The sequence below is a fragment of the Dermochelys coriacea genome, chromosome 1, assembly GCF_009764565.3.
Source record: "Dermochelys coriacea isolate rDerCor1 chromosome 1, rDerCor1.pri.v4, whole genome shotgun sequence".
Classification (NCBI taxonomy): Eukaryota; Metazoa; Chordata; order Testudines; family Dermochelyidae; genus Dermochelys; species Dermochelys coriacea.
Genome location: NC_050068.2, coordinates 333,001,740 through 333,025,833, shown reverse-complemented (window position 1 = coordinate 333,025,833; position 24,094 = coordinate 333,001,740). Strand labels below are relative to the sequence as shown.

General features: G+C 38.3%; 1 protein-coding gene across 1 annotated transcript in view; it reads left to right on the top strand.

The window, feature by feature from the left end:
• Positions 1-24,094, top strand: part of CACNA2D1 (calcium voltage-gated channel auxiliary subunit alpha2delta 1) — a 682,696-nt gene that overhangs the window by 583,109 nt on the left and 75,493 nt on the right. Inside the window, 6 exon segments of the mRNA XM_038369134.2 lie at positions 3,851-3,929; positions 8,033-8,082; positions 11,987-12,076; positions 16,060-16,128; positions 22,541-22,615; positions 23,315-23,389. Of these exon segments, the coding sequence (XP_038225062.1) occupies positions 3,851-3,929; positions 8,033-8,082; positions 11,987-12,076; positions 16,060-16,128; positions 22,541-22,615; positions 23,315-23,389 (438 nt within the window).

Genomic DNA, 24,094 nt, shown 5'->3' with positions numbered 1-24,094 from the left:
GAAAGACTGGCATTATATCAGGCCCCAGTTACACGACAGAGATCATCTGCCTCAATATCCAGATGTTAGTGTCTTTAATGGCTCTAATTTTGTTCTGAGTTTTCAGTGGGAACTGAAATATTATGTAAGTAGAAAATAAGTTGTTCTTAGATCACTGTTTCCAGTGCTTTGGAATGAAATTGTCTGAACAGGTAACAGAATAATTTAGGGCTAAATCCTGAGCAGGTGTAAATCAGAAATGATCCACTGGAGCCTTGCAACACATAAAATGTATGCTTTGGAGCGACAGCAATTTAGATCAGCTGAGAATCTGGTCCTTTGTTGTGAACGGAGTTTTAAAGATATCTCCTACTAAACCATTGTTCTGTTCTAGATGAGATTGTAAATTAATTTGTCAGTCAGTGTTGCAGTTTGAAGTTAAATTGGGGTGAGTGTGAGAAGTTGGAGATAGGTATTGATTGCAAAAATATATGGAAGGCTGAGAAGGACAGATAGGAACAGCTCATTTTGAAGAAATTGGAAGAAGAGCAGCTTTAAATCCCCGGTGCACTTAAACATGTGCCTTACATTAAGCACATGTGTACTTCCATTGACTTCAATGGGACTACCTGCACAGTTAAACTTAGGCGTATGATTAAGTACCTTGCTGAATCAGGCCCCTAATGATGAACTAAGACAGTACTTGGGAAGTAAGTTATCAATAAACACCCTATGGCAGCCTAACTGACCTAAACAGAGATGTAATGAAAGACAGTCTATGATATTTCCACACCCCAGTCATTATTATAATCTAAGAATTAAACTCTCATCCTTTTGCTTACAGTCTTCCCAACATAAGTCTAATGTGTACATATTTTGGGGAGTGTCCTGAAATAAGTGCCTTCTGGTTCATAAGAAAATCAAAACATCCTTCATATTCCTTTTCACAATAATCCACTGTTTTATGTGTTATGAAGCATACCCACAGAATAAAGCAATAATAAGGAAAGATGTGTTCAGAATTTTAACTGGGGCAGCCTAAAAAGGGTATAGCATTTCTCTGGCTTGTGAATCGTGGCATGGAAAAAAAAGCAGCCTTAAGATTTATATTTAGAAAAGTGGGTTTAATTAGTGTATTTGTTCCCTTCTTTCAATAGAAGAACTATAACCATAAACAGAAATTAAAGTGAACAAGATACCTATTTGTTCACATTAAATAGTGAAAAATAATTTCCTGGGACATGATTTACCCCACTGATCTTGATTTCCCCTTTAATTTGCCATCTTTGGTCTATAACACTGTATAGGCTTACATCTTCGGTTCTTTGTGCTCAGTTCCACAGGCCTGATACAAAGTCTATTGAAGTCTGTGGAATGACTCCTAATGACTTCCAGGGTCTTTGGTCTGTGTCGGTATAAGTAAATGTTTTCTACCTATACTAAGTCAAACAAACCTACTGAGCGAAAGTTTGATCTCATTAAACCATACAACCACATTGAAATCAACTGTGAATAAAGAATTTGCCCTGTTTGTTTATTATACTAAAAGTGCATTTGAATTTGTTCCAGTTGTTATATAACTACTTTTTTTGAATAACCCACATCAACCCAATTCTTTTGTATTATACTTACAGTACATGATGTACTAGAGGAAGCACATAATTATTTCTTTCTTTACTTTACTCCAGTAGCACACAGGAGAAAAAAAAACATAGATAAAAACTAACATCTGTCACTAAAGCATTGCTTATATTGCATTTAATAATGGCTCTTAACCTCTGCCTTTATAACAGCTTCTAGAGTGCCTGAAATTTCTAATATCTGTAGCAGCCAGAACCCTTCATTTTACTTTGATCTGTCCAATCGGAGGGAAATACAAAACGAAACAAATAACTTTGATTCTTGGAAAACCACATTCTCCCTATAACAATTGTCCTTCTTTCTCTCCATTGTCTTTCTTCTGTCCTTGATATCCCCACTATGATTTGGAGGTTTTTTGTTTGTTTGTTTGTTTTTTTATCATGTCCTCCATCTAATATAGATTATAAACTTTTTGAGACAAGGACCTGTCTTCCCACATGCTAGAAAATAAAGTGCTATGCACAGCTAAATAAACTAATTAATTAATTAATTAATGTTATCAGAGTTTGCGAAACTGAGAATTAGCTGATTATTACTAACAGCTGATTCAAATATGATAAAACAAGGTATGCAACTCTGTAAAACACACCTGTATAGTCAGTTGCCTGAAAATAGGATTGTTCCATTTAATAAAATTTTGGGGTATACCAATTGATCTCTTAGAGCTGAACATAGTATGTGTCTCTAGTTTTCTACTTTAAGGGCCAGTCTTGGTTTTTAGTAGTACCTTAATCTGTGAGTAGTCCCATTGTAAATCAGCATGAGCAAGGATGACAGGATCTTGTATAGATTTTTGACTCTGACTTCTCTACTTCGACTTGCTAACTCAACTTTTCAGGTGACCATTTTCCCTGGTTCTGGATGATTCAATAGATAAAGGAAAATTCTGAGAATGATTTTTCTAATGCCCCAGCAGTTTGCCAAGTCAAACCATAATTAACAAATGCCCAATTGCTTTAATTGTTGTTCTTTACTACTATTGATCTACAGGAAGTATTTGAGGGCTTGTCTTCACTACCAGGGAGATCGATGCTGCTGCAGTTAATGCAGCGGGTGTTGATTTAGTGAGTCTTGTGAAGACCCGCTAAATCGATGGCAGAGCATTCTCTGGTCGACCCCAGAACTCCACCTCTCTGAGAAGAGTAACGTAAGTTGACTGGAGAGCATCTCCCGTTGATGCAGCACAGTGAAGACTGCGGTAAGTTGACTTAAGCTACATCGACTCCAGCAACCTTACTCAAGTGGCTGGGGTAGCATAACTTAGGTCAACTGACTCCAGTAGTGAAGACAAGCCCTGAGGACCAATAGATCAGATATATTTCTCTTCTGTTCATTGTCAAGGGGTTTCATTCCAAATTCCTTATATAACTGCTACAGAGATCACACTACACTACTGCCTTGGCCTGAATTACCAGTCACAAAGTCTGCAAATAACTGCACAACAGATTTATCTGCTAATCCACGGTTTCAGTCTTATGAACAGGATAGGGTTTTTCTGTTTAAAAAGAAATGGATAGAAAATTTTTGACCATCTCTGTAGCGAATTTTACTCTCAAGTACACAGATATGGAAGTCAATGGGGCCGTACCTCTGAAACAAGACAAAATTGTATCCTCAAAAGAGTATGTTTTAGTGAAGAGTTTTTAAGAGCTTAATTGAACAGGTCCTTACACATGGAACTCCCATTGAAGTGAGTGGGAGTTTTGCCGGTCTGGGTCTAATTAGACTTTACTCTGTGTATTATTTGCAAGTTTCACTTTCAGAGTAAAGGTCCTCATCAAAATTCTGTAATATCTTGGAAAATCTTATTTTGCATTGCACTGATTTCTGGTGCCTAAAATTTTCACACTACATTTCCTGGGGGACAACACAGTACTCAAGAATGATTACATGAGGTAATTTAATAAAATGCTCAAAAATGACAATTCACACCCCAAAACAAGTGTATTTAGATGTCTTGTAAATAGTAACCTGTGTAATGGACTCAGAGTAATGAGAGTATGGATGAGTGTTCTTCCCACTAGTCTTTATACTATTTAAATATCATATATATCAAGTTGTAGATATAACGTACTTCAATGCAGCTATTGTAAGGTATTGGATGCAATGCTAGAATTTTAGAATGTTATCACACTGTTTAAATGAATTAGACATCCAAGTAGCACTGAAATTGGCATCTAATTGATGACATGGAGAAAAATGATGTGTATCTTCTTTTCAATTTGCTTAGGTACGTGTATTCACATTTTCTGTTGGTCAACATAATTATGACAAAGGACCCATACAATGGATGGCCTGCCAAAATAAAGGTACAGTGTGTATATATCTGAGCTTATACCTATATAAAGTTTTGATTACCCCAAAAAATATCTAAACCATTCTGTAGATGTTGCACAGGACTACAGATTTAAAAACTTTAGCCTGATTTACAAATTCATTTTGATGTTTTGAATCAGGGCTCCAAATAGTGTTTTGTTTTTCTTTTTAGTAGACCATTCAATACTGGATCCACCCTTAATTTATGACTTGGGAATACAACTTTTGAAGCTAAACTGACATTAAACATTTTCAAAAGCCACCATGATCAATCCACTCTGTAAAACCATTTAAAGAAGTGATATCAGTATAGAGCAGCCAGCTCTATTTCCATAAAAGAGATTTCGTAGTCCTTTCGAGTGTGAAATACTAAGATACTTAGAAAAATGAAACCAAATTTAAAGCACAATAAGGTTAAACTTTTCTTGAAATTTGTTAAAGTATTGGTTGAGAGCATGCTAAAAATTGTGACATTTGTTTTTATCCCCAAGAAGGAAGAAAAGTCAAAGTATTAAAAAAAATTTTTAATTTGAAAACATCGAGAACAATTTGACAGTTTTGATAGAACAAAATATTTTGTTTCAAAATTATTTGAAATGAAATGTTCTGCTTTGATATACTGACATTTTCAAAATTTCTAATTATTTCTGTTCATTATATCAAATGCTGAAGTGCTGATTTGAAACAAATTGTTTCATTTCAAACATTTTTGTAAAAATCAGAAAATTTTATAGAACGTCATATTTTGTCAGGAAAATATTATGATCACAATTTTTACTTTTCTCTATTAATAGTGTAGCATAAATCATATATGTTTTAGAAAGTTCTTGTTTTGGTGGAAGATGAGAAGCTGATATTGAGGACAGATTAGAAAATTAAGCAAAGATATTTCTAAGAGTAGACAACATTTGTTGTCCAATGAAATGAACAAAAGTTTCAGTCTGAAATATTTCACAGTGTTTCCTTTTATTTCCACACAAATAAATCAAAATGATTTAAGAAATAAAACAAAACAAAAAAAATCATTTCTAAAAATGTGTTGATGGGAAGGGGGGGTTCCCCTTTCTCTCAGAAAAAAGGAGTGAGAATTTGGGGGAGGTATTTTCTTTCACCCTTTTGCCTAGAAAAATGGTGGGGGGAAAGTTTTGTTGCTTTTTTTGAGAGAGAAAGCAAGAGAGAGAGAAAAAAGAGTAAGATTTCCATTCACCATTTTGAACAAAAAAAATCAATTTTTTTAAAGATTTGATCGAAATTTTATCAGCCAATGATTTTTGTATGACAATCCATTTTTTTCTGAAAATGTTGTAGTCAAAACCCATCATTTTATCCAAAAACATTTCTTTTTAATTATCTTACCACCATAGACAATCTTGAGTGCTAATTGAAAGAAAGATGTTGTAGATACCAAGCTGATGCATTATAAATCACATAATGAGATAAAAAGGAAATAATATAATAGTATGAATTTCTAGTTCCAAACTTACAGTACACTACAGGTGGTACATTCCACAGTCAACAACTACTGGGATAAACTGATCTCGGAATCCAAAATAAGGTTACCTTCTGCCTCGTGAGAAAGCTATTAATCTTTACATGCTTGAACTTTTAGACTCTCTTATCCTTTGCCTCCCGCAAATACTTTGTTATTTTTATGTTGCTGGCAATTTGTTTATCATCTGACTGTCTCCTACTCTCCCACTTAAGTAAAAGTCTCACCCAACTTTTCTCTTGCCAGTTTAGGTCCAAATACTGAGAGGTAATGGGCACAGTTATTATCTTTAATATCATAGCTCCAAGTACTCTACTTGTGCTCCAAGACCACATTATGCTAAGCACTTTATAAACACAGAACAAAAACTTTCTCCCCAAGGAGCTGACAATCTAAGTACAAGATGAGAAAACAGATGGATATAGAGAAACTGGTGGGACAGTACAATGAAATAATAAAATAATATTGGTCAACATGACAGGCTATGGTCTCAGCACGCTGGTGGCCTAACCATTTTCAAGTTTTTTGTAGGTATCATGGCCAAGGAGAACTTAAAGGAGGGATTTGAAGGAGGGTGAGTCAGTTTTGCAGATGTTTAAGGGGAATTTGTCCCAAGCAGGAGGAGACAGAGTGGGAGCAGGCATGAAGATGCTTGTTTAAAAATTTAAACAGTGGGTGATAGAGGCTTGCATCTTGGGCCTTGAAAGTGAAAACAAGGCAGCTAATATTTGATGTGGTAGAGAAAGTGGAGACATTCAAAAAGAGCGGGGACACGGGCAAAGTGATGGGATAGTAGAAGGACCTTTACCTCAGCATTCTGAGTGAATATGAGCATGGCAAGATTCCATGTATTAAGGCCTGAAAAAAGGATATTGCAGTAATCGAGATATGAGATGAGAGATTTAGTTGGCGGGATGGATAGGAGATGCCGTATTTGAGAGAGATCATGCAGAAAGAAACGGCAAGATTTACAGAGAGCTTATGTGTTAGGATCTAAAGAGGGGTCAGAATTGGAAATGATGCCCGTGATACAGGCTTGAGTGATATGCAGGCTGCTTCTGTGGTCCATAGTGATTGAGAAAGGAGGCAGTTGGTAGGGTTTGTGCAGAAAGATTAGGAGCTCTTTTAGGAGCTGTCAGATAGGTGGAGATTTTAGTTTGGATAGAAAGAGATCACTCTGGAGGAGAGAGAGAGATACGTAGATCTGGGAGTCAGCCGGATAGAGCTGATAGTTGAACTTGTGTTTTCGGAGGTTACCGAGAGATATAGTGCAGAGGAATCTATTATATTTGACTTTAGTGAATAGTGTGCTCGCTCTCCACCCCTTAGAATTTGACCTATCATGTGCAGGTAAAACTTCTCAAGAGCAATCGGCATTGCCAATGGCAGAGGGTGTATGATCAGTAAAAGGAAAAAATGATTAGGAGGGGGGGTTTTTCACTGTTGATTTTTAGAGCAATTGGCTGCATTTAGTGTTAATAGCAAAAGAATATCAATTTTCCCACTTGTTTTCCAAGTTGTTTCCCACTCAATTACCTGTTTATGACAATGAATGACCAGTAGATCAATATAACATAATTATATATTGTATTTATAGGAGATCTAGGTGTATGTTTACTTTTTGGGATAGGTGTATTTGTAAACCTCTCTGCACATTATAGTTTGTATATCTCTACATTATGACAGTCTAATTCCTTTTGTTATTCATCTAGTATTGACCAACCAGTTTAAGGTGCTGAGTGACCATGTTATATTTCTATTCAGTTTATAATGTGGTTCATGAAATTGCACATTGAAAGAAACAGGCAGAGATCTTATATATTTATTTTTAAATCAGATCTTTGGGAATAATCAAGTGGTGAACAGTGTTATACCATGTAACTGTTTAACTTTATTACTGTTACCTTTCTCCACCATCCCCCGTACTTCCTATTACTTATGATTTAAAGTCTGTAGTCTGCAGGGATCGTGACTTCTTATAGCTGTATAGTGGGCCCTCAATCATGACTGGGGCCTTTGGCAATGTTATAATGCAAATAAATAACAACAATGCAAATGATAAATGAATGGATGCCACTTATATTTTGTGAGAGGATAAGTCAAATGGATGTTTTCATTCTTATCACACAATAAGCAGTGTTTTTATGCTGTGGATGAGTTCACTTCATTGTGACGGCAAACTAGATTTTATTTGGATTTAAACATGTATCCAGCATATAATTGTATTGTTGTCACTGCCTATTAATATACCTATTTAATATGATTGTTCTTCAAAATAGCTGTGAATGCAGGGGAAAAATGTATGAAAATTACATTTCTTCCTCTGGGAAAAAACAAAGGTTACAAAGTAGCTTGTCATTGCTCAGGAATAGCTAGCATGGAGCACATATGGTGATGGCACAACTTAACATGTCCATTCATTGCTATGAAGTCGTATTAAATAAGAATGGCTTAGAGGTTCTTTCGTGCAAATGCTTTTAAAATACTTTCCACAATTATTGTAAGTTAATGAGATTTGGAAATAGATTTTTTCTTTCAAGTGATCTCAGATGAAGAGCATGGCATTATAATGTAGCAGCATGTTATTGTTTCCATTATGTATTTTAGGTTACTATTATGAAATTCCTTCCATTGGAGCTATAAGAATAAACACACAGGTAAGTCTATAGTGCTTGCAAACTGCAAGTACAGTCATAAGTCAAAGAAATGTAGTGATAGTAAAAAATTTACAACAATTACTTTTGGTTTGCTTTATAAGTAAAATGAAATACATCTTTTTAAGATAAACAGAGTAAAGCTTGATATCAGTATAAATACATGTGATTTCTCACAATGTTAAGACATCCTTTCACATTGGAGTAATTAATTTACAAAGGTCCTAGACTGAAATCCTTTTCAGTTTTTGATATCTGGATGAAAACCCATGATATTCAGATGAAAAGGTCACTTGAATAGTCTTTCTTGTGGCATTTTTGGTAATTCCTACATCTGATTTGGCAAGAAATAACAAAATAGCAGCCATTTTGGCACTTCAGCTTCCTTGATCAGATGTGATGTAGTAGGCATAAAATATATAAACTTAGGTTTAAGGTAAATTTTGATTGCAGGGCTCTTGTTTTACCTGACCATATTAAATTATCCCTGAAAGTAACCATAAAGAGAGAATATTCCTATGTTGTCCAGAAGAATATAGTTGCAGAGTGAAACAAATGTGAAGCAAAGGTGCATCCGATGAAGTGAGCTGTAGCTCACGAAAGCTTATGCTCTAATAAATTTGTTAGTCTCTAAGGTGCCACAAGTACTCCTTTTCTTTTTGCGAATACAGACTAACACGGCTGCTACTCTGAAACAAATGTGAAGGTGTCCATCATAAACCATTACAGAACATTTACCCCTCATCAGCTCCCCATCTCAGCTCAAGGTAGGCAAAGGCCACCTCTAAGTTCTAAAGCTATTGTTTCCAATATTGTGTCCTGAGCAAGACCCTGCAATGATAGAAAGCCATACATAATTGCTAACATTATGTTTCAGCCCCAGTGTTTGCAACCCCCAGTATTTACAGTTTCAGCCATAAATCCTTATGAACTGGCTCTGTCTGTTGTTAGCACCATCTTGATCAATTGACTCACATCCACAGTTTCTTTAGTGTTAAAGAGCTTTAGATCTTTTGATTCTCAAACTTTGTGCTGGAAAAATGTGCGGGATTTTTCTTGTTCCACTTCCCCCATGCTTTTTTTTGTGTTGTAGCTATGGCGAGACGACAGCTCAGTGACACCAAAAAGTGACACAAATGCATGCCTGTCTGTGCATGCTCAGGCACATGACTGCTAGGGCCTTAACAGAACATCCTGGAGACTTACAGATGTTACTGTGAGCAGTCAGGTCCTGAATAAAGCGCCTCAGTACTGTCTTGCCCTCTTCCCTAAGTCCCCTCAAGGCTTAAGAGACTTCAGTCTCAGGCAGTTCAGGGTTGAGAGCACCACCTACATGTCAAAACTGTCCGCACCATCTGCATTTCCCAGTCTTTTCAAGATGGACCACAAAACTGCACCTCAACCGTCTTAAAGACTCTGGAGGTTGTGGTGTCAGTTTCACTGCAGTGTGTCAAAGTTTTGATGCTTTTGATGCTTTAAGTAACTAGTCCGGTGCTCAGCTCCACTCTTCTTGAAACAATACTCAGTGTCACCTATTCTTAGGAGCCTAATCAGGCCTGCATCAAGAGTAGCACACTCAACTATCTGCAGATGATTTCACCCTGGTTTTCTAGCAGCATCCAGTCAAGATTACTGATGACTCCAGGTGCAACAATAGATCAGATCTTCAACCCCTGAAGGCAGTGGGAAATATCAACCAATCTGACCATTCCTTCATGTTTCCTGCATTTCATCCATACAGACTCTAGTCACCAGTACGTGTCCTTGATCCTTGGCTCTACAAGACCACCAAATGTGTTTGAGATGAGGTCCACATTCTACTCCTCTAGTACACTTGGTGCAGTTGTCAGCACTAATGCTATCACATCCCATAGGGTATCAGGTCATTTTTGCAAAAAGAAAAGGAGTACTTGTGGCACCTTAGAGACTAACAAATTTATTTGAGCATAAGCTTTCGTGAGCTATAGCTCACTTCATCGGATGAATCCTGCCTCCCCAGTATTGACATTAGCTTATATGAATAAATATGGATGAAGACATTCAAGAGTTCTGCTTGGACACAGAGAATGCAAGGGACCATTCTGAATCTTGCCTTTTGGGCTTGCATCCATGCTACATTTGTTTACAAAGTACTTAGAAATGATAGTCCCAAACCCACACAGAATGGGAGTACATGTTTTCTTCTATGTGGACAATTATTTAATCAAAGACAAAAAATTGGAAGCGATTCAAGCACCAGTCCCTGGAACCATCAGGTCATTGGAGACACTAGGGTTGAAAATAAAGTATCCAGAGCCCCAGCTTTTTCTTTAGAAGCTATTGAAATACATGGGTGCCCTGCTAGACTTGAAAAGTTCTACCCCAGGATTGTATTTTGGATATTGTAGAATTGATGGGAAATATTTTCCAGAGCTAGCTGGAATCAGTAAACACCAAGCTGTAGATATTGGGTCTGAGAGCACCCACAGTATATATATATATATATATTTATAATTGATACATCACACAACTTCAGTGAACCCTGAAATCCCAGTGGTGTCAAGCTACACAAAGACTTTCAAATTGAACCTGGATGATGGATGGACTCCAAGCCATGCTCACTTGGGGCAGTTCAGTGAATGTCTGTAATTAGGAAAGGATTTGCAAATTCCTTCCTTCAAATTGTAGTAGACATAGGTAGGATTAGGTAGCTCATAGAAGGAGGGGAGGGTGTTACATTAAAAGCACTTGTCCTGTCCAAGAAGATCATTTGCACATAAGTTATATGGATATAAAGACACCCCTGAAAACACTGAGGACCTTTCGAGATCTGGTCTCTCAAAAGATGGTCCTGTTTCAAATTAACAATCAGGCTGCCACATTTTACATCAACTAACAAAGAAAATCTAGGACCAAGCCTCCTGTGTCAGGAAGCCCTGTAAGCTTGAACTGTAGACAGTGCCCTACAAGATGTTCCAAGTGGTCACTTATTAGGCTGGGAAGGAAAATTATTGGTAGTGTTCCATAGTGAACCCATGGGAAGCAGGCCTGGATCTACATATAATATATCTGTCTAATTTATCTATCATAAGTAATTCCAATACACCATCTCCTATGGTTTCTGTGTAGACAGAGTGGATTGGATTTCTCTCAAAGAGTTCTGTTTGAAGCATCTCTGAAAACAAACAACTGGTTTTCTGCACAATACAGAACTGAAATGTCTGCTACATCCATTAGTGAGAGAAGCTCACGTATAGCTTTCCTTCACTATCTCATGTATATCTTTCTTCCATTTCCTGTGTTAGCAAATTTCCAGGGGTCAGGAGAAAAGGCAAAAGTGGATCCTTTTGCCTGTTCCCTCACAAACTGCTGGAGTGTCACCTTCATCTGTATTATTATTGTTCACATTGTTTGACTTTCTTCTCATTTGAAATCTATTGTCGTTACTGTTTTTGATTATTTTAGAGACATCACTGGATCTTTTCAGTAGTGGTGATCTATTCTGACAAATAACTTTGGAGAAGGTGCTTATTGGTAATTGTTCTCTGATAATATACATCATAACAAATTACATACCCCATTGTTCCCTCATGCACTTGAGGGTTCTTAAGTGTTGTCATCATATTACTGTTAAAACTAAAATTCATTTTTATAGATTTATGTTCCAGTGGAGCTGCTGACTCAGAATACCCCTTGTTGAATCTAATGTGGTATGTAGCACAAACCCAACTATGATCTGCTTTGATGTATAACTTCAGAGAGCAATGAATATAAGTATTTTTCTATTATATTACTGGTGTTGAAATCATGCCCTTGTACTGACTTCACTTTATTTTTTGTTATATGTTTTGTTTTCTTCCTGGCACTGTTTTTGAATGTTGATTTGATAATGTCTTGCCTCTGATGGGCTTCTTGCTCTTTTTGACAGGAATATTTGGACGTTTTGGGGAGACCGATGGTTTTAGCTGGAGATAAAGCAAAACAAGTCCAGTGGACCAATGTGTATTTGGATGCACTGGTATGAGCTATATTTATGTAGTAAAAAGAAAAATATCTGTTTAGAATAGAGCATTTTGAAGTATACATGCTTATAAGTTTTAAATCTTAAGGAAAGAACCTTACAGTACTCAGATGAAATGCACAACTTAAGTCAACACTTTATGAACTGTATTGTGGATAAAGCAGAGTATTTTGTATATATGGAAAAAATTTATAAAATGAAGAGTTCTCCCATTTCTGCCCACCACCTACAGAAGACTCAAACTCCTACATCCCAAAATATAACATTTCTGAGTTGTCATAAAGCAGCTTTCTAAACTGCTATTATACTACTGAACATTTTCTGTCCTTGCTATCTTTACTGGACATTTTCTGTTCTTACTATCTTTATCATTTTCTTCTAGTATAATGACATGGATAGAAATGTGATTCATTCCAGAAATACCTCCCACACACAGATCTCTAAATGCAGCTAACTGCTGACATAAAACAAATAAATGAAAAAAAATGTTTTCCAAATTGTGGGCCTCTGCTCAGCAGAGACTATCACTTGTGCTAAATTGTCTGGAGACCTTGTTCTGTGAAAAAAATGCACAGTTGGGAAAATAAGCTGAAAACCAGCCAACTCATTTTCACATGACTTGTGAACAGGATTTGGACTCCAGAGGTACATGGTTATTGCAATTGCCCACTGCCTCAGCCAACTGCTTGTTTAGTTGACTATTGTATGTGATTGAGGAAACAACCAAAAGGGCATAATCCAGCACTTTCCATGCCGCTAGTTTATCATTTGGGCCTTTTAAAACAAACATATGCAGGAAACTATGAAAAACTAAGAATTATTAGCAGCAGTCAGGACCGCTGAAGTAGATAAACTTGCTGTACATACTTCTAATCATGCAGAAATTACTGTAAAATGATCAGCTGAAATCACATATTTATTCAAGTTCCCATGGTCATCTAGATTCATGTCCAAATCCACTTCTTCCTGCCCGCATTTCCTTAAAATATCTATTTTTTTATCAGTCCATCATGGAACAATGTGTGACATAGAGGAAACAATTTTGTGTCATTGCAGTTTTAATAGCCAGAAGTTCATTGACCACATTCTCTTGGTTGCTGTCGAGGTACTTACTGGAAATATAAAGGATGTTATGAGGAAAGTTCATATGTTCTGTACATATCCTGTTCTAAAGTCAAAGCTAAATTTATAACATGGGTGTCGGAGGAGATCTGGTTAATTAACAAAAAGAACAGGGATAACTGCAAATAACCATTATATTGGTTTATGTTTTCAGTGGGTTACAAAAAGCTTTCATTCTGAGCCTTTACTTAATGTCTTTGTCCATATATGTAAACAAGCCAAACATTCTCTATAAACATATTTAAGTAAAGATGGACCCAAGTTGCAAAATTCAGATCAAGGCTGATCTGCGTGTCTGCAGTGTCTGCAGCTCAGTGCTTAGAAAATAAAGTGCCGAACATCTAACCACACTGGTAACCCCTGACCCGCTGATCTGGTAAGTAAGTGAGCTGCCCTCTGTAGGAATCATGATCTAACATGGCAGAAAACTATGTGTTAAAGAATGCCCTTAATGCCTCCCTGAAAATCCCCAGAAAGTTAATAAAGTATGGATGTGCTGGGTTGAGTACCTGGATCCAGATTTCAAACCTAATAGTTTGAGCCTGTTCTAGCGAAGGGTCTTAGTTCAGTCCATTGCAGAGGGTCTCCATTCATGAAAGCTAGTTCTGGGTTCAGGATTGGATTTTGAAACCCCACTCCCAGTGTTTAGGGATGTTTACATTTAGGGGTCTAGTTCAGGCCCATCTCTAATAATAAGGACACTTGTTATATATGTTTATCATAATATAACTTCTGGCAGTGGCCCTCTGTCTCCTCTTACCCCATCATTTAACATCCATAATTTGGCATCCATCAAAGGGCTGTTTTGGGTTCCATCCTCTCCTCCCTCTAGAGTTTATACTCGCTGTCCGTTTATGACTTCATCCACTCTGAAGGTGGACTGCACCTTCTTTATATAGGTAATTCTCAAATCAACCTCTCTAGTCCCTGACTTTTCTCCTTCTGCTTGGTTTTGTGTATGTGTAAATGGAGCCTCTCCAAATAGAACCCATTATCTTTCTGCCAGATCCTTCTTCACCACCTCCCTTCTCTATATTTCATGACAGTTCCACTGTCTTTCCCTTCACCTGGGTTCACTCCTGCAGTGTGATTTCAATTCCTGCTTTCCCCATATCTAGCCTCCTGTTAAGACTGTCACTGTCACTTCTCCTTCTTTAATATGGCTTAGCTCTGTCTCCCAGTGCCAAGGTATCCAGACTACTACAATACTTGTAATTTATTCCTTTGACCATTATTATGTTTTCCTCTCTGATCCCCTCACCTCATTATCCATCCCCACCAGTCTGTCCAAAAGTAATCTCAGGTAAAGAATGGATCAGGGTGAGCACCTGGGGGAAGGACAACTGATAAAGGGTTTTGAGTGAGCACATCTGAGGAGGAGCAGTTTTGGCTGAGTGCAGCTGGGGAACAGTTTAGGGTATAATTTTCTGTTACTTCTCTCAGACCAGATCATCTCTCATTCTTGAATCTCTACACAGCATTATCACATCACTCATTCTATTCAGGCTCCTTATCCTGAGCTTTGTTACACTACATATTCTCAAAAAGAAAAGGAGTACTTGTGGCACCTTAGAGACTAACAAATTTATTAGAGCATAAGCTTTCGTGAGCTACAGCTCACTTCATCGGATGCATTACCCACCTTGGTCTCAGCTCTCATTTCCTCCTACTCACCCTTTTGCTCAGTACCTATTGCATTGCTTTCCCCTTCTGATCCCTTAATTTTTTATTACTCTGCTTTGCTCCATCTTCTGCTCCACTAAATATCCACTCCCACCTCCTTGAAATGCCTCTTTAAAACACATTTCTTCCAGGGATCGCTTTTACCTTCCTGTCCCTCCAATAATCTCTCCATACCCTTCTGTACCCCTCTTCTGTTCTTATCTTGTCATAGTTTGTCTTCTCTATGCCCTAGAAAACTGGCTTTTACATAATACATTCTTCATAGACGAGAGTGTGTCTCATTACCATGCATTTTGACTATAAATGGTTCTCTGCACTTTTCGTTAAATCATAAGACTTTTCTCCAAGATAGTTCTCTAGTATCAGTCATCTTCCTGCATTACAGTGATTAGATTCAGGCCATCCAGATATACCCATAGTCTTCTCATGTCTGGATGATACAACCAAAATATGTTCATGTATCGAGTGCTCTGGCTAAATTCTTGGCACTATCAGCTTCCATAAGCTTATATGTGGCAGTTTTTTCACAGTGCAATTAGTGTACATCATTCCAGACGTACTCCCTTTTTAAAGATATTGCTTTTGGGAATGACATTAGGAAACAGTGGAGATGCCATAAGTAGCTTGACCTGCTGTTTGCTGTTTCTGTATTGATTTGGCTTAATTGTTACTTTCCTTTTTCCTACCCCCTTGATTTAAGAAGTTGGATTTTTTTCATACTGCTAATTAGAGAATGTGTGAGAGAGAACTAATGTATAGGTGTCAATTAAATCTCATCAACCTACAGTTCTCTTGAGTTGAGATATTATATTCTAATTGTAGAACACCACTCTTCTTAAACATTGAGTTATTACCGGGGGAAGAGTGAGCCTTCATACACACACACACCAGTAAATATATTTACACATTTTTTTACCTGCAAAAGAAGCTGGAAAAGTATTCATCAAATAGTTTATTCAAAAAGTATTGCACAATGTATTAAATACAATTGATCTTTAATACTGTTGGAATTAATTATTCAGTTAATAGCTTTCCAGGATTTTTTAGCAAAACGAAAGCCCAGATTTATATCATCGGTTTAAAAACAGTACTCACTGATTTTGTCTTAGTTTATTTTTGTTTAATATTTGTTATTAATTATGGATTTTATTTCTTCCCTTATGATTGTTTTCTAGGAACTGGGCCTTGTCATTACCGGGACTCTGCCTGTCTTTAATCTAACAGAAGACCAACAAGGGAACAAGGTAAGCTATTACTTAAAGCTGAAAAGTACGTTTCAGTTACGTTAATAAAATTTGATGTAGCAATCCTTATGGAAATAGATATTTCTATAAAGAACTATCTACAGTATAACTGTTTTGTACAACCAGAAACAAATGGTCATATCGAGTTATCTGATAACCACCTGGGAACAAGGAAATGCAAATCACATTGCTTGTTCTGAATTTCAGCATACGATATTACTTGATCTGTCTGCGTGACCTGGTGGTAATGAGAATGCATTTGGGGATGAATAGTTACATGGGAAATAGGTGATGATAATTCATAGGTCTTTCCAAGAGAGAAGACTAGAGACATTTATAAAACCCATAGAAGCTATGAAATTTCAAGATAATAGGCAATAATTATAATGATGCTTGGACTTCAAATGAACAGCCAGTTTTCTAGGGCATTGCCAGCAAAATTGGGTGGGTTTTCTAGACTGGAAGAGGAATATCTGTTTTTTCCCTTCCATTACATGATAAAAGTGATTCTATCTCACTTTATAGAGTGCTTCCTGCTTTTCTCACAGATGACACATCAGGTTGTATGTAATAAATTATATACAAAACAAAACAACCCTATTTACACTGCAAAATGATGCATCCAAACTTGTCTGTATACAGATATATATATTCCTCCTTCATCTTTGAATATCTTTACCTGCTGTTATGTAGACTATAAACTCCTCAGGGCATAGACCTGTTTTATGTGTATTTTTGTGAAGTATGTAGCAGAACTGTAAGAGATTAATTTAAACATTAACATACAGAAAGAGAGATTAGATTTTAATTTACACACGTTTTATAGAATCATAGAATATCAGGGTTGGAAGGGACCTCAGGAGGTCATCTAGTCCAACCCCCTACTCAAAGCACGACCAATCCCAACTAAATCATCCCAGCCAGGGCTTTCTCAAGCCTGACCTTAAAAACTTCTAAGGAAGGAGATTCCACCACCCTAGGTAACGCATTCCAGTGTTTCACCACCCTCCTAGTGAAAAAGTTTTTCCTAATATCCAACCTAAACCTCCCCCACTGCAACTTGAGACAATTACTCCTTGTTCTGTCATCTGCTACCACTGAGAACAGTCTAGATCCATCCTCTTTGGAACCCCCTTTCAGGTAGTTGAAAGCAGCTATCAAATCCCCCCTCATTCTTCTCTTCCGCAGACTAAACAATCCCAGTTCCCTCAGCCTCTCCTCATAAGTCATTTGTTCCAGTCCCCTAATCATTTTTGTTGCCCTCCGCTAGACGTTTTCCAATTTTTCCACATTCTTCTTGTGGTGTGGGGCCCAAAACTGGACACAGTGCTCCAGATGAGGCCTCACCAATGTTAAATAGAGGGGAACAATCACGTACCTTGATCTGCTGGCAATGCCCCTACTTATACATCCCAAAATGCCATTGGCCTTCTTGGCAACAAGGACACACTGTTGACTCATATCCAGCTTCTCCTCCACTGTAACCCCTAGGTCCTTTTCTTCAGAACTGCTGCCTAGCCATTCGGTCCTAGTCTATAGCAGGGCATGGGATTCTTCCGTCCTAAGTACAGGACTCTGCACTTGTCCTTGTTGAACCTCATCAGATTTCTTTTGGCCCAATCCTCTAATTTGTCTAGATCCCTCTGTATCCTATCCCTACCCTCCAGCATATCTACCTCTCCTCCCAGTTTAGGGTAATCTGCAAACTTGCTGAGGGTGCAATCCACACCATCCTCCAGATCATTTATGAAGATATTGAACAAAACCGGCCCGAGGACCGACCCTTGGGGCACTCCACTTGATACCGGCTGCCAACTAGACATGGAAACATTGACCACTACCAGTTAAGCCCAACAATCTAGCCAACTTTCTATCCACCTTATAGTCCATTCATCCAGCCCATACTTCTTTAACTTGCTGGCAAGAATGCTGTGGCAGACTGTGTCAAAAGCTTTGCTAAAGTCAAGGAACAACACGTCCACTGCTTTCCCCTCATCCACAGAGCCACTTATTTTATCATAGATGGCAATTACATTAATCAGGCATGACTTGCCCTTGGTGAATCCATGCCGACTGTTCCTGATCACTTTCCTCTCCTCTAAGTGCTTCAGAATTGATTCCTTGAGGACCTGCTCCATGATTTTACCAAGGACTGAGGTGAGGCTGACCGGCCTCTAGTTCCCAGGATCCTCCTCCTTCCCTTTTTTAAACATGGGCACTACATTAGCCTTTTTCCAGTTGTCCGGGGCTTCCCCTGATCGCCATGATTTTTCAAAGATAATGGCCAATGGCTCTGCAATCACATCCGCCAACTCCTTTAGCACTCTCGGATGCAGGGCATCCAGCCCCATGGACTTGTGCTAGTCCAGCTTTTCTAAATAGTCCCATACCACTTCTTTTTCCACAGAGGGCTGGTCACCTCCTCTCCATGCTGTGCTGCCCAGTGCAGCAGTCTGGGAGCTGACATTGTTCGTGAAGACAGAGGCAAAAAAAGCATTGAGTACATTAGCTTTTTCCACATCCACTGTCACTAGGTTGCCTCCCTCATTCAGTAAGGGGCCCACACTTTCCTTGACTTTCTTCTTGTTGCTAATATACCTGAAGAAACCCTTCTTGTTACTCTTAACATCTCTTGCTAGCTGCAACTCCAAGTGTGATTTGGCCTTCCTGATTTCACTCCTGCATGCCTGAGCAATAATTTTAAACTCTTCCCTGGTCATTTGTCCAATCTTCCACTTCTTGTAAACTTCTTTTTTGTGTTTAAGATCAGCAAGGATTTCACTGTTAAGCCAAGCTGGTCACCTGACATATTTTCTATTCTTTCTACACATCGGGATGGTTTGTCCCTGTAACCTCAATAAGGATTCTTTAAAATACAGCCAGCTCTCCTGGACTCCTTTCCCCCTTATGTTATTTTCCCAGGGGATCATGCCCATCAGTTCACTGAGGGAATCAAAGTCTGCTTTACAGAAGTCCAGGGTCCGTATTCTGCTGCTCTCCTTTCTTCCCTGTGTCACGATCCTGAACTCGACGATCTCATGGTCACTGTCTCCCAGGTTCCCATCCACTTTTGCTTCCCCTACTAATTCTTCCCTGTTTGTGAGCAGCAGGTCAAGAAGAGCTCTGCCCCTAGTTGGTTCCTCCAGCACTTGCACCCAGGAAATTGTCCCCTACACTTTCCAAAAACTTCCTGGATTGTCTGTGCACTGCTGTATTGCTCTCCCAGCAGATATCAGAGTGATTGAAGTCTCCCATGAGAACCAGGGCCTGCGATCTAGTAACTTCCATGAGTTGCCAGAAGAAAACCTCGTCCACCTCATCCCCCTGGTGCGGTGGTCTATAGCAGACTCCCACCACGACATCACCCTTGTTGCTCACACTTCTAAACTTAATCCAGAGACTCTCAGGTTTTTCTGCAGTTTCATACTTGAGGTCTGAGCAGTCATACTGCTTTACTTTACATACAATACAACTCCCCCACCTTTTCTGCCCTGCCTGTCCTTCCTAAACAGTTTATATCCATGACAGTACGCTAGTCATGTGAGTTATCCCACCAAATCTCTGTTATTCCAGTCGCATCATATTTCCTTGACTGTGCCAGGACTTCCAGTTCTCCCTGCTTGTTTCCCTGGCTTCTTGCATTTGTGTATAGACACTTGAGATAACTCGCTGATCGTCCCTCTTTCTCAGCATGAGGCAGGAGCCCTCCCCTCTTGCGTGCTCCTGCTCGTGCTTCCTCCCGGTATCCCACTTCCCCACTTACCTGAGGGTTTTGGTTTCCTTCCGCCAGTGAACCTAGTTTAAAGCCCTCCTCACTAGGTTAACCAGCCTGCTTGCGAAGATGCTCTTCCCTCTCTTCGTTAGGTGGAGCCCGTCTCTGCCTAGCACTCCTCCTTCTTGGAACATCATCCCATGGTCAAAGAATCCAAAGACGCCTCTCTGACACCACCTGCGTAGCCATTCGTTGACTTCCATGATTCGACAGTCTCTACCCAGACCTTTTCCTTCCACGGGGGAGGATGGATGAGAACACCACTTGCACCTCAAACTCTTTTATCCTTCTTCCCAGAGCCACGTAGTGTACAGTGATCCACTCAAGGTCATTCTTGGCAGTATCATTGGTGCCCACATGGAGAAGCAGGAAGGGGTAGCAATCCGAGGGCTTGATGAGTCTCAGCAGTCTCTCCGTCACATCGTGAATCCTAGCTCCTGGCAAGCAGCAGACTTCTTGGTTTTCCCGGTCGGGGCAGCAGATGGATGACTCAGTCCCCCTGAGGAGATAGTCCCCGACTATCACCACCCGCCTCCTTCTCTTGGGAGTGGTGGTCGTGGAACCCCCAACCCTAGGACAGTGCATCTCATGCCTTCCAATCGGCGGAGTCTCCTTCTGTTCCCTTCCCTCAGATGTATCATCTAGTCCACTCCCCACATTAGTACCTGTGGAGAGAACATAAAAACGGTTACTTACCTGATAGATAGGTAGGTTGATTGATTGAAATCTAATTATTAGATAGGTATAATTCTATTCTTTGGTGCTGTATAGTGTTGAAACCATGTATGTTTTTTGCTGTATCATGACACTGCTTTGTTTTTTTCTGAATCAGACCTAGAGTATATTTTGAAGTTGAATGTAAAAATTATATATATATATTTGACATAGCCTCAGTGTTAATCTAGGCCACTTAAACTGTCATCATGTACATTTTATTCAGAGTTAGAAATGAGAAAACAGACATGTTTTCATTTTACATTTATCCATTTGTGGATTGAAGTATGCAAAAGCTTATTGTAGCCAAAATACTCTTTTTGATTTAAATTTATCAGAGACCACATAGGCCCAGAAAAAAAATTAAGTATTAGATCCATAATGTTTCTCAAACTAGTTTATGATAAGCTCTTTAACCTTTCCTATTCAGGATCAAGTTCTTATACTCTTAGTCATGGAATAGTGCCTACCTCACACTGATCCCATTGAATTCACTGGGTCTGCTTGTAAAGTAAGGTGCTATTCACTCAGTAAAGGTTCCTGAACTCAGTGGGGCTCTTCGGGGAAAGTTAAACTCTATTACGTTTCCTAGGTAACCTCCTTAGGGTTTTTGAGGACAATGTGCATTCTAAAGATAAAGGCACCCAGTCTCTGCCGCCTCCCTCAACATGTACTCCAAACCCCTGGAGTGCCCTCCATGGGAATTGGAATGGGAGGAAATGATACTGTGGAGATGCATGACTCCTTTTTCCAGAGAGGAGAACTGCACGGGAAGTTCTTGTGTTCCCTGACTCTATGGTACACAGTGTATTCAGGCTTTGATGTTACGATGCTAAGTACAAAAGGAGTATTTGTGGCTACAGCTCACTTCATCGGATGTAGCTCACGAAATCTTATGCTCTGATAAATTTGTTTGTCTCTAAGGTGCCACAAGTACTCCTTTTCTTTTTACGGATACAGACTAACACCATGCTACTCTGAAACCTGTCATTATGCTAAATACAGTGGCTTTTGTGATGTTTGACTGATCATTACCTTACAGTCAAAAGTATGTACTGATTTTGCATGATTCAATTTTTGAGTGTCCAGACTGAGACTCCTACTAGTTTGTACCTGGAGTTTTTTGAAAATCAGATCTCTTTAGGGGATTTCAGGGTACCCAAAATCACAAGCAGGATTTCAAAATCTTGGCTGAAATACCTAGAAGCCCTCATCAGGACTGGGATCCAATTATGTTGTATCCTGTATAGACACATAGGAAGACATGATCCCCACACCAAAGAGCATGTTCTACTTGTATCCTCCTTTAAAAAGAAGGGAAACTTGAAATAAGATTTAATAAATAGTATAAATTTTAAATTTTCAAAACATGAAGGAAAGTTCATAAAGACTTTATATGTTGTTACTATGTCATTTAAGTCATCATAATTTTGTGGGCCATATTTATGTTAATGACTTTAATGGAGATACATCATACCTTTTATACTCCTATTCTGTTGCTTCTTGAAATTGTTAACCATTTATCCATTAAAGTACATTTTATATTGTTTTCACTTCAATCTCCACATCCCCTTTTTATTAGCCTTCTGAAATATTTTACTCTGAAGCTGGTGTTAATATTATTCCATTTATTGGCTGGTGTAGCATAAGGTCCTTAAAATACATGCAGCTGCTCTCTTCTTCCTGTCAGTTAATCAAGCTCATATGAGTGCAGTAGTTGATCTGCACCTTCACATAACTATACTGCTCTGCATTAAAAGACCAGCTGACTCTCTCTCTAGGCATGTATCACCCAAAAGAAGTTTTAACTAGTACCTGTCATAAAAAAAAAGGATAAAAGCAAAATTAAGATTCAGCTGCTACATGTTTGCATGTGTATTGTCAACATGTTAAAACTGCCACTAACTTTTTATAATCTTACCCCAGAACCAGCTGATTCTTGGAGTTATGGGAGTTGATGTCTCTTTGGAGGACATAAAAAAACTGACACCACGGTTTACAGTAAGTTGCCCTCTTCTGTTGGTATTGGCTATTTCCTTTTATGCATGAATTCTTTTTACATACTTTCACAGACCATCTAACCATGGGCTAGATGGGAGTCAGAAGATCACCACACCTCCTATAACCTATTCTTTCTTTTCCTCTGACCACTTTAGAGGGTAATGGTTTCCTCTGTAGCTAGTATCAGTGCTGCTACACAAAATGGTCATCAGGATGCAGTTTACTTGCACAATACGCCTGTCTTCTACCAGCCTTGAAAGTAGCAGACCTTAGATCACCTGGGGAGACCACTGAGAGTGCTGTCATCCAGATGTTTGGTCTATGTAGTCTTTTCATTACACTGTACACAGTGTACCTTCATTATGAAGTTAGTGACTTTTTCTTCACCTCACATGTTAGTTTGTATGTTGCAGGTATAATTTATATCCAATGTGTAGGATGAGATATTTTAGTAGTTAATTTCTATAACATTTTTGTCATAGTTGAAAACAAAACCCATATAAATACAAGATTTTTTTTAAAACTTTCTTATATGGTAGGCGAGACTGATATCTGGTTAGCACACACACCCCCATATACTTTAGCTTTGCCTTAAGTTATATATTTTCCACATTCTGAATATTATTAGAAGGCCATAACTAAATCTTTTTAATTAGACTAAGTCTAATAACAATGCATATTGTTTCTTTTTTCTTTCAGCTGTGCCCAAATGGTTACTATTTTGCAATTGACCCTAATGGTTATGTGTTACTTCATCCAGATCTTCAACCAAAGGTATGAAAAATCTTCTATTTTATATCACTGTAGCGCTGGGATTATTATCAGACATAAGAGAAGCACACTGTAAGTGCTGATTAAGGTGCTATACAGCAATGGTAAATATCCCGATTTGGGGTTTGATCCAAAACCCACTTTAGTCAATAGACTCCCACTGATTTTACTGGGATTTGACCTTGATGAAAAATGAAAATCAAACATTCCACTCTTACACCATTATTGCCAAGCATATCATTTGTTACTTGAATAATATAATAATTTTAATAATAATGAATAGCTTGTGATGACAGCAACTAAAACTGATTCAGAAGTGTATCTTCTTTTGGGGGGCGGGGAAAGATTGTTACAAGGTGACCTGAGGAATAGAACCCTTAAGAATTTATTTTTGAAAATGTTTATTTTATTTTATTTATTCTTCCTAGCTGCTGTAGATTTAGTTTAAAGAAGAACTTTCGTACTGAGGAAAACTTTCAAACATGCAAATCAAAGACAAATAGCAATATCATTATGCTTGCTTTTTTCATATTTTCCTTGCACATTTCCTAATTACTAGAGTTGAGATCTGATTGAGAATTTGTCCAAAGGTTATTCACTGCTAGGGTTTGGTTTGGCCCACTATAGAGAGATAGTCAGCTATGTGGAGTTTAGATTTATATCTAATTCTAATCTGGATGTAAACTTTCTCAAAGTTTGGAGATGTTC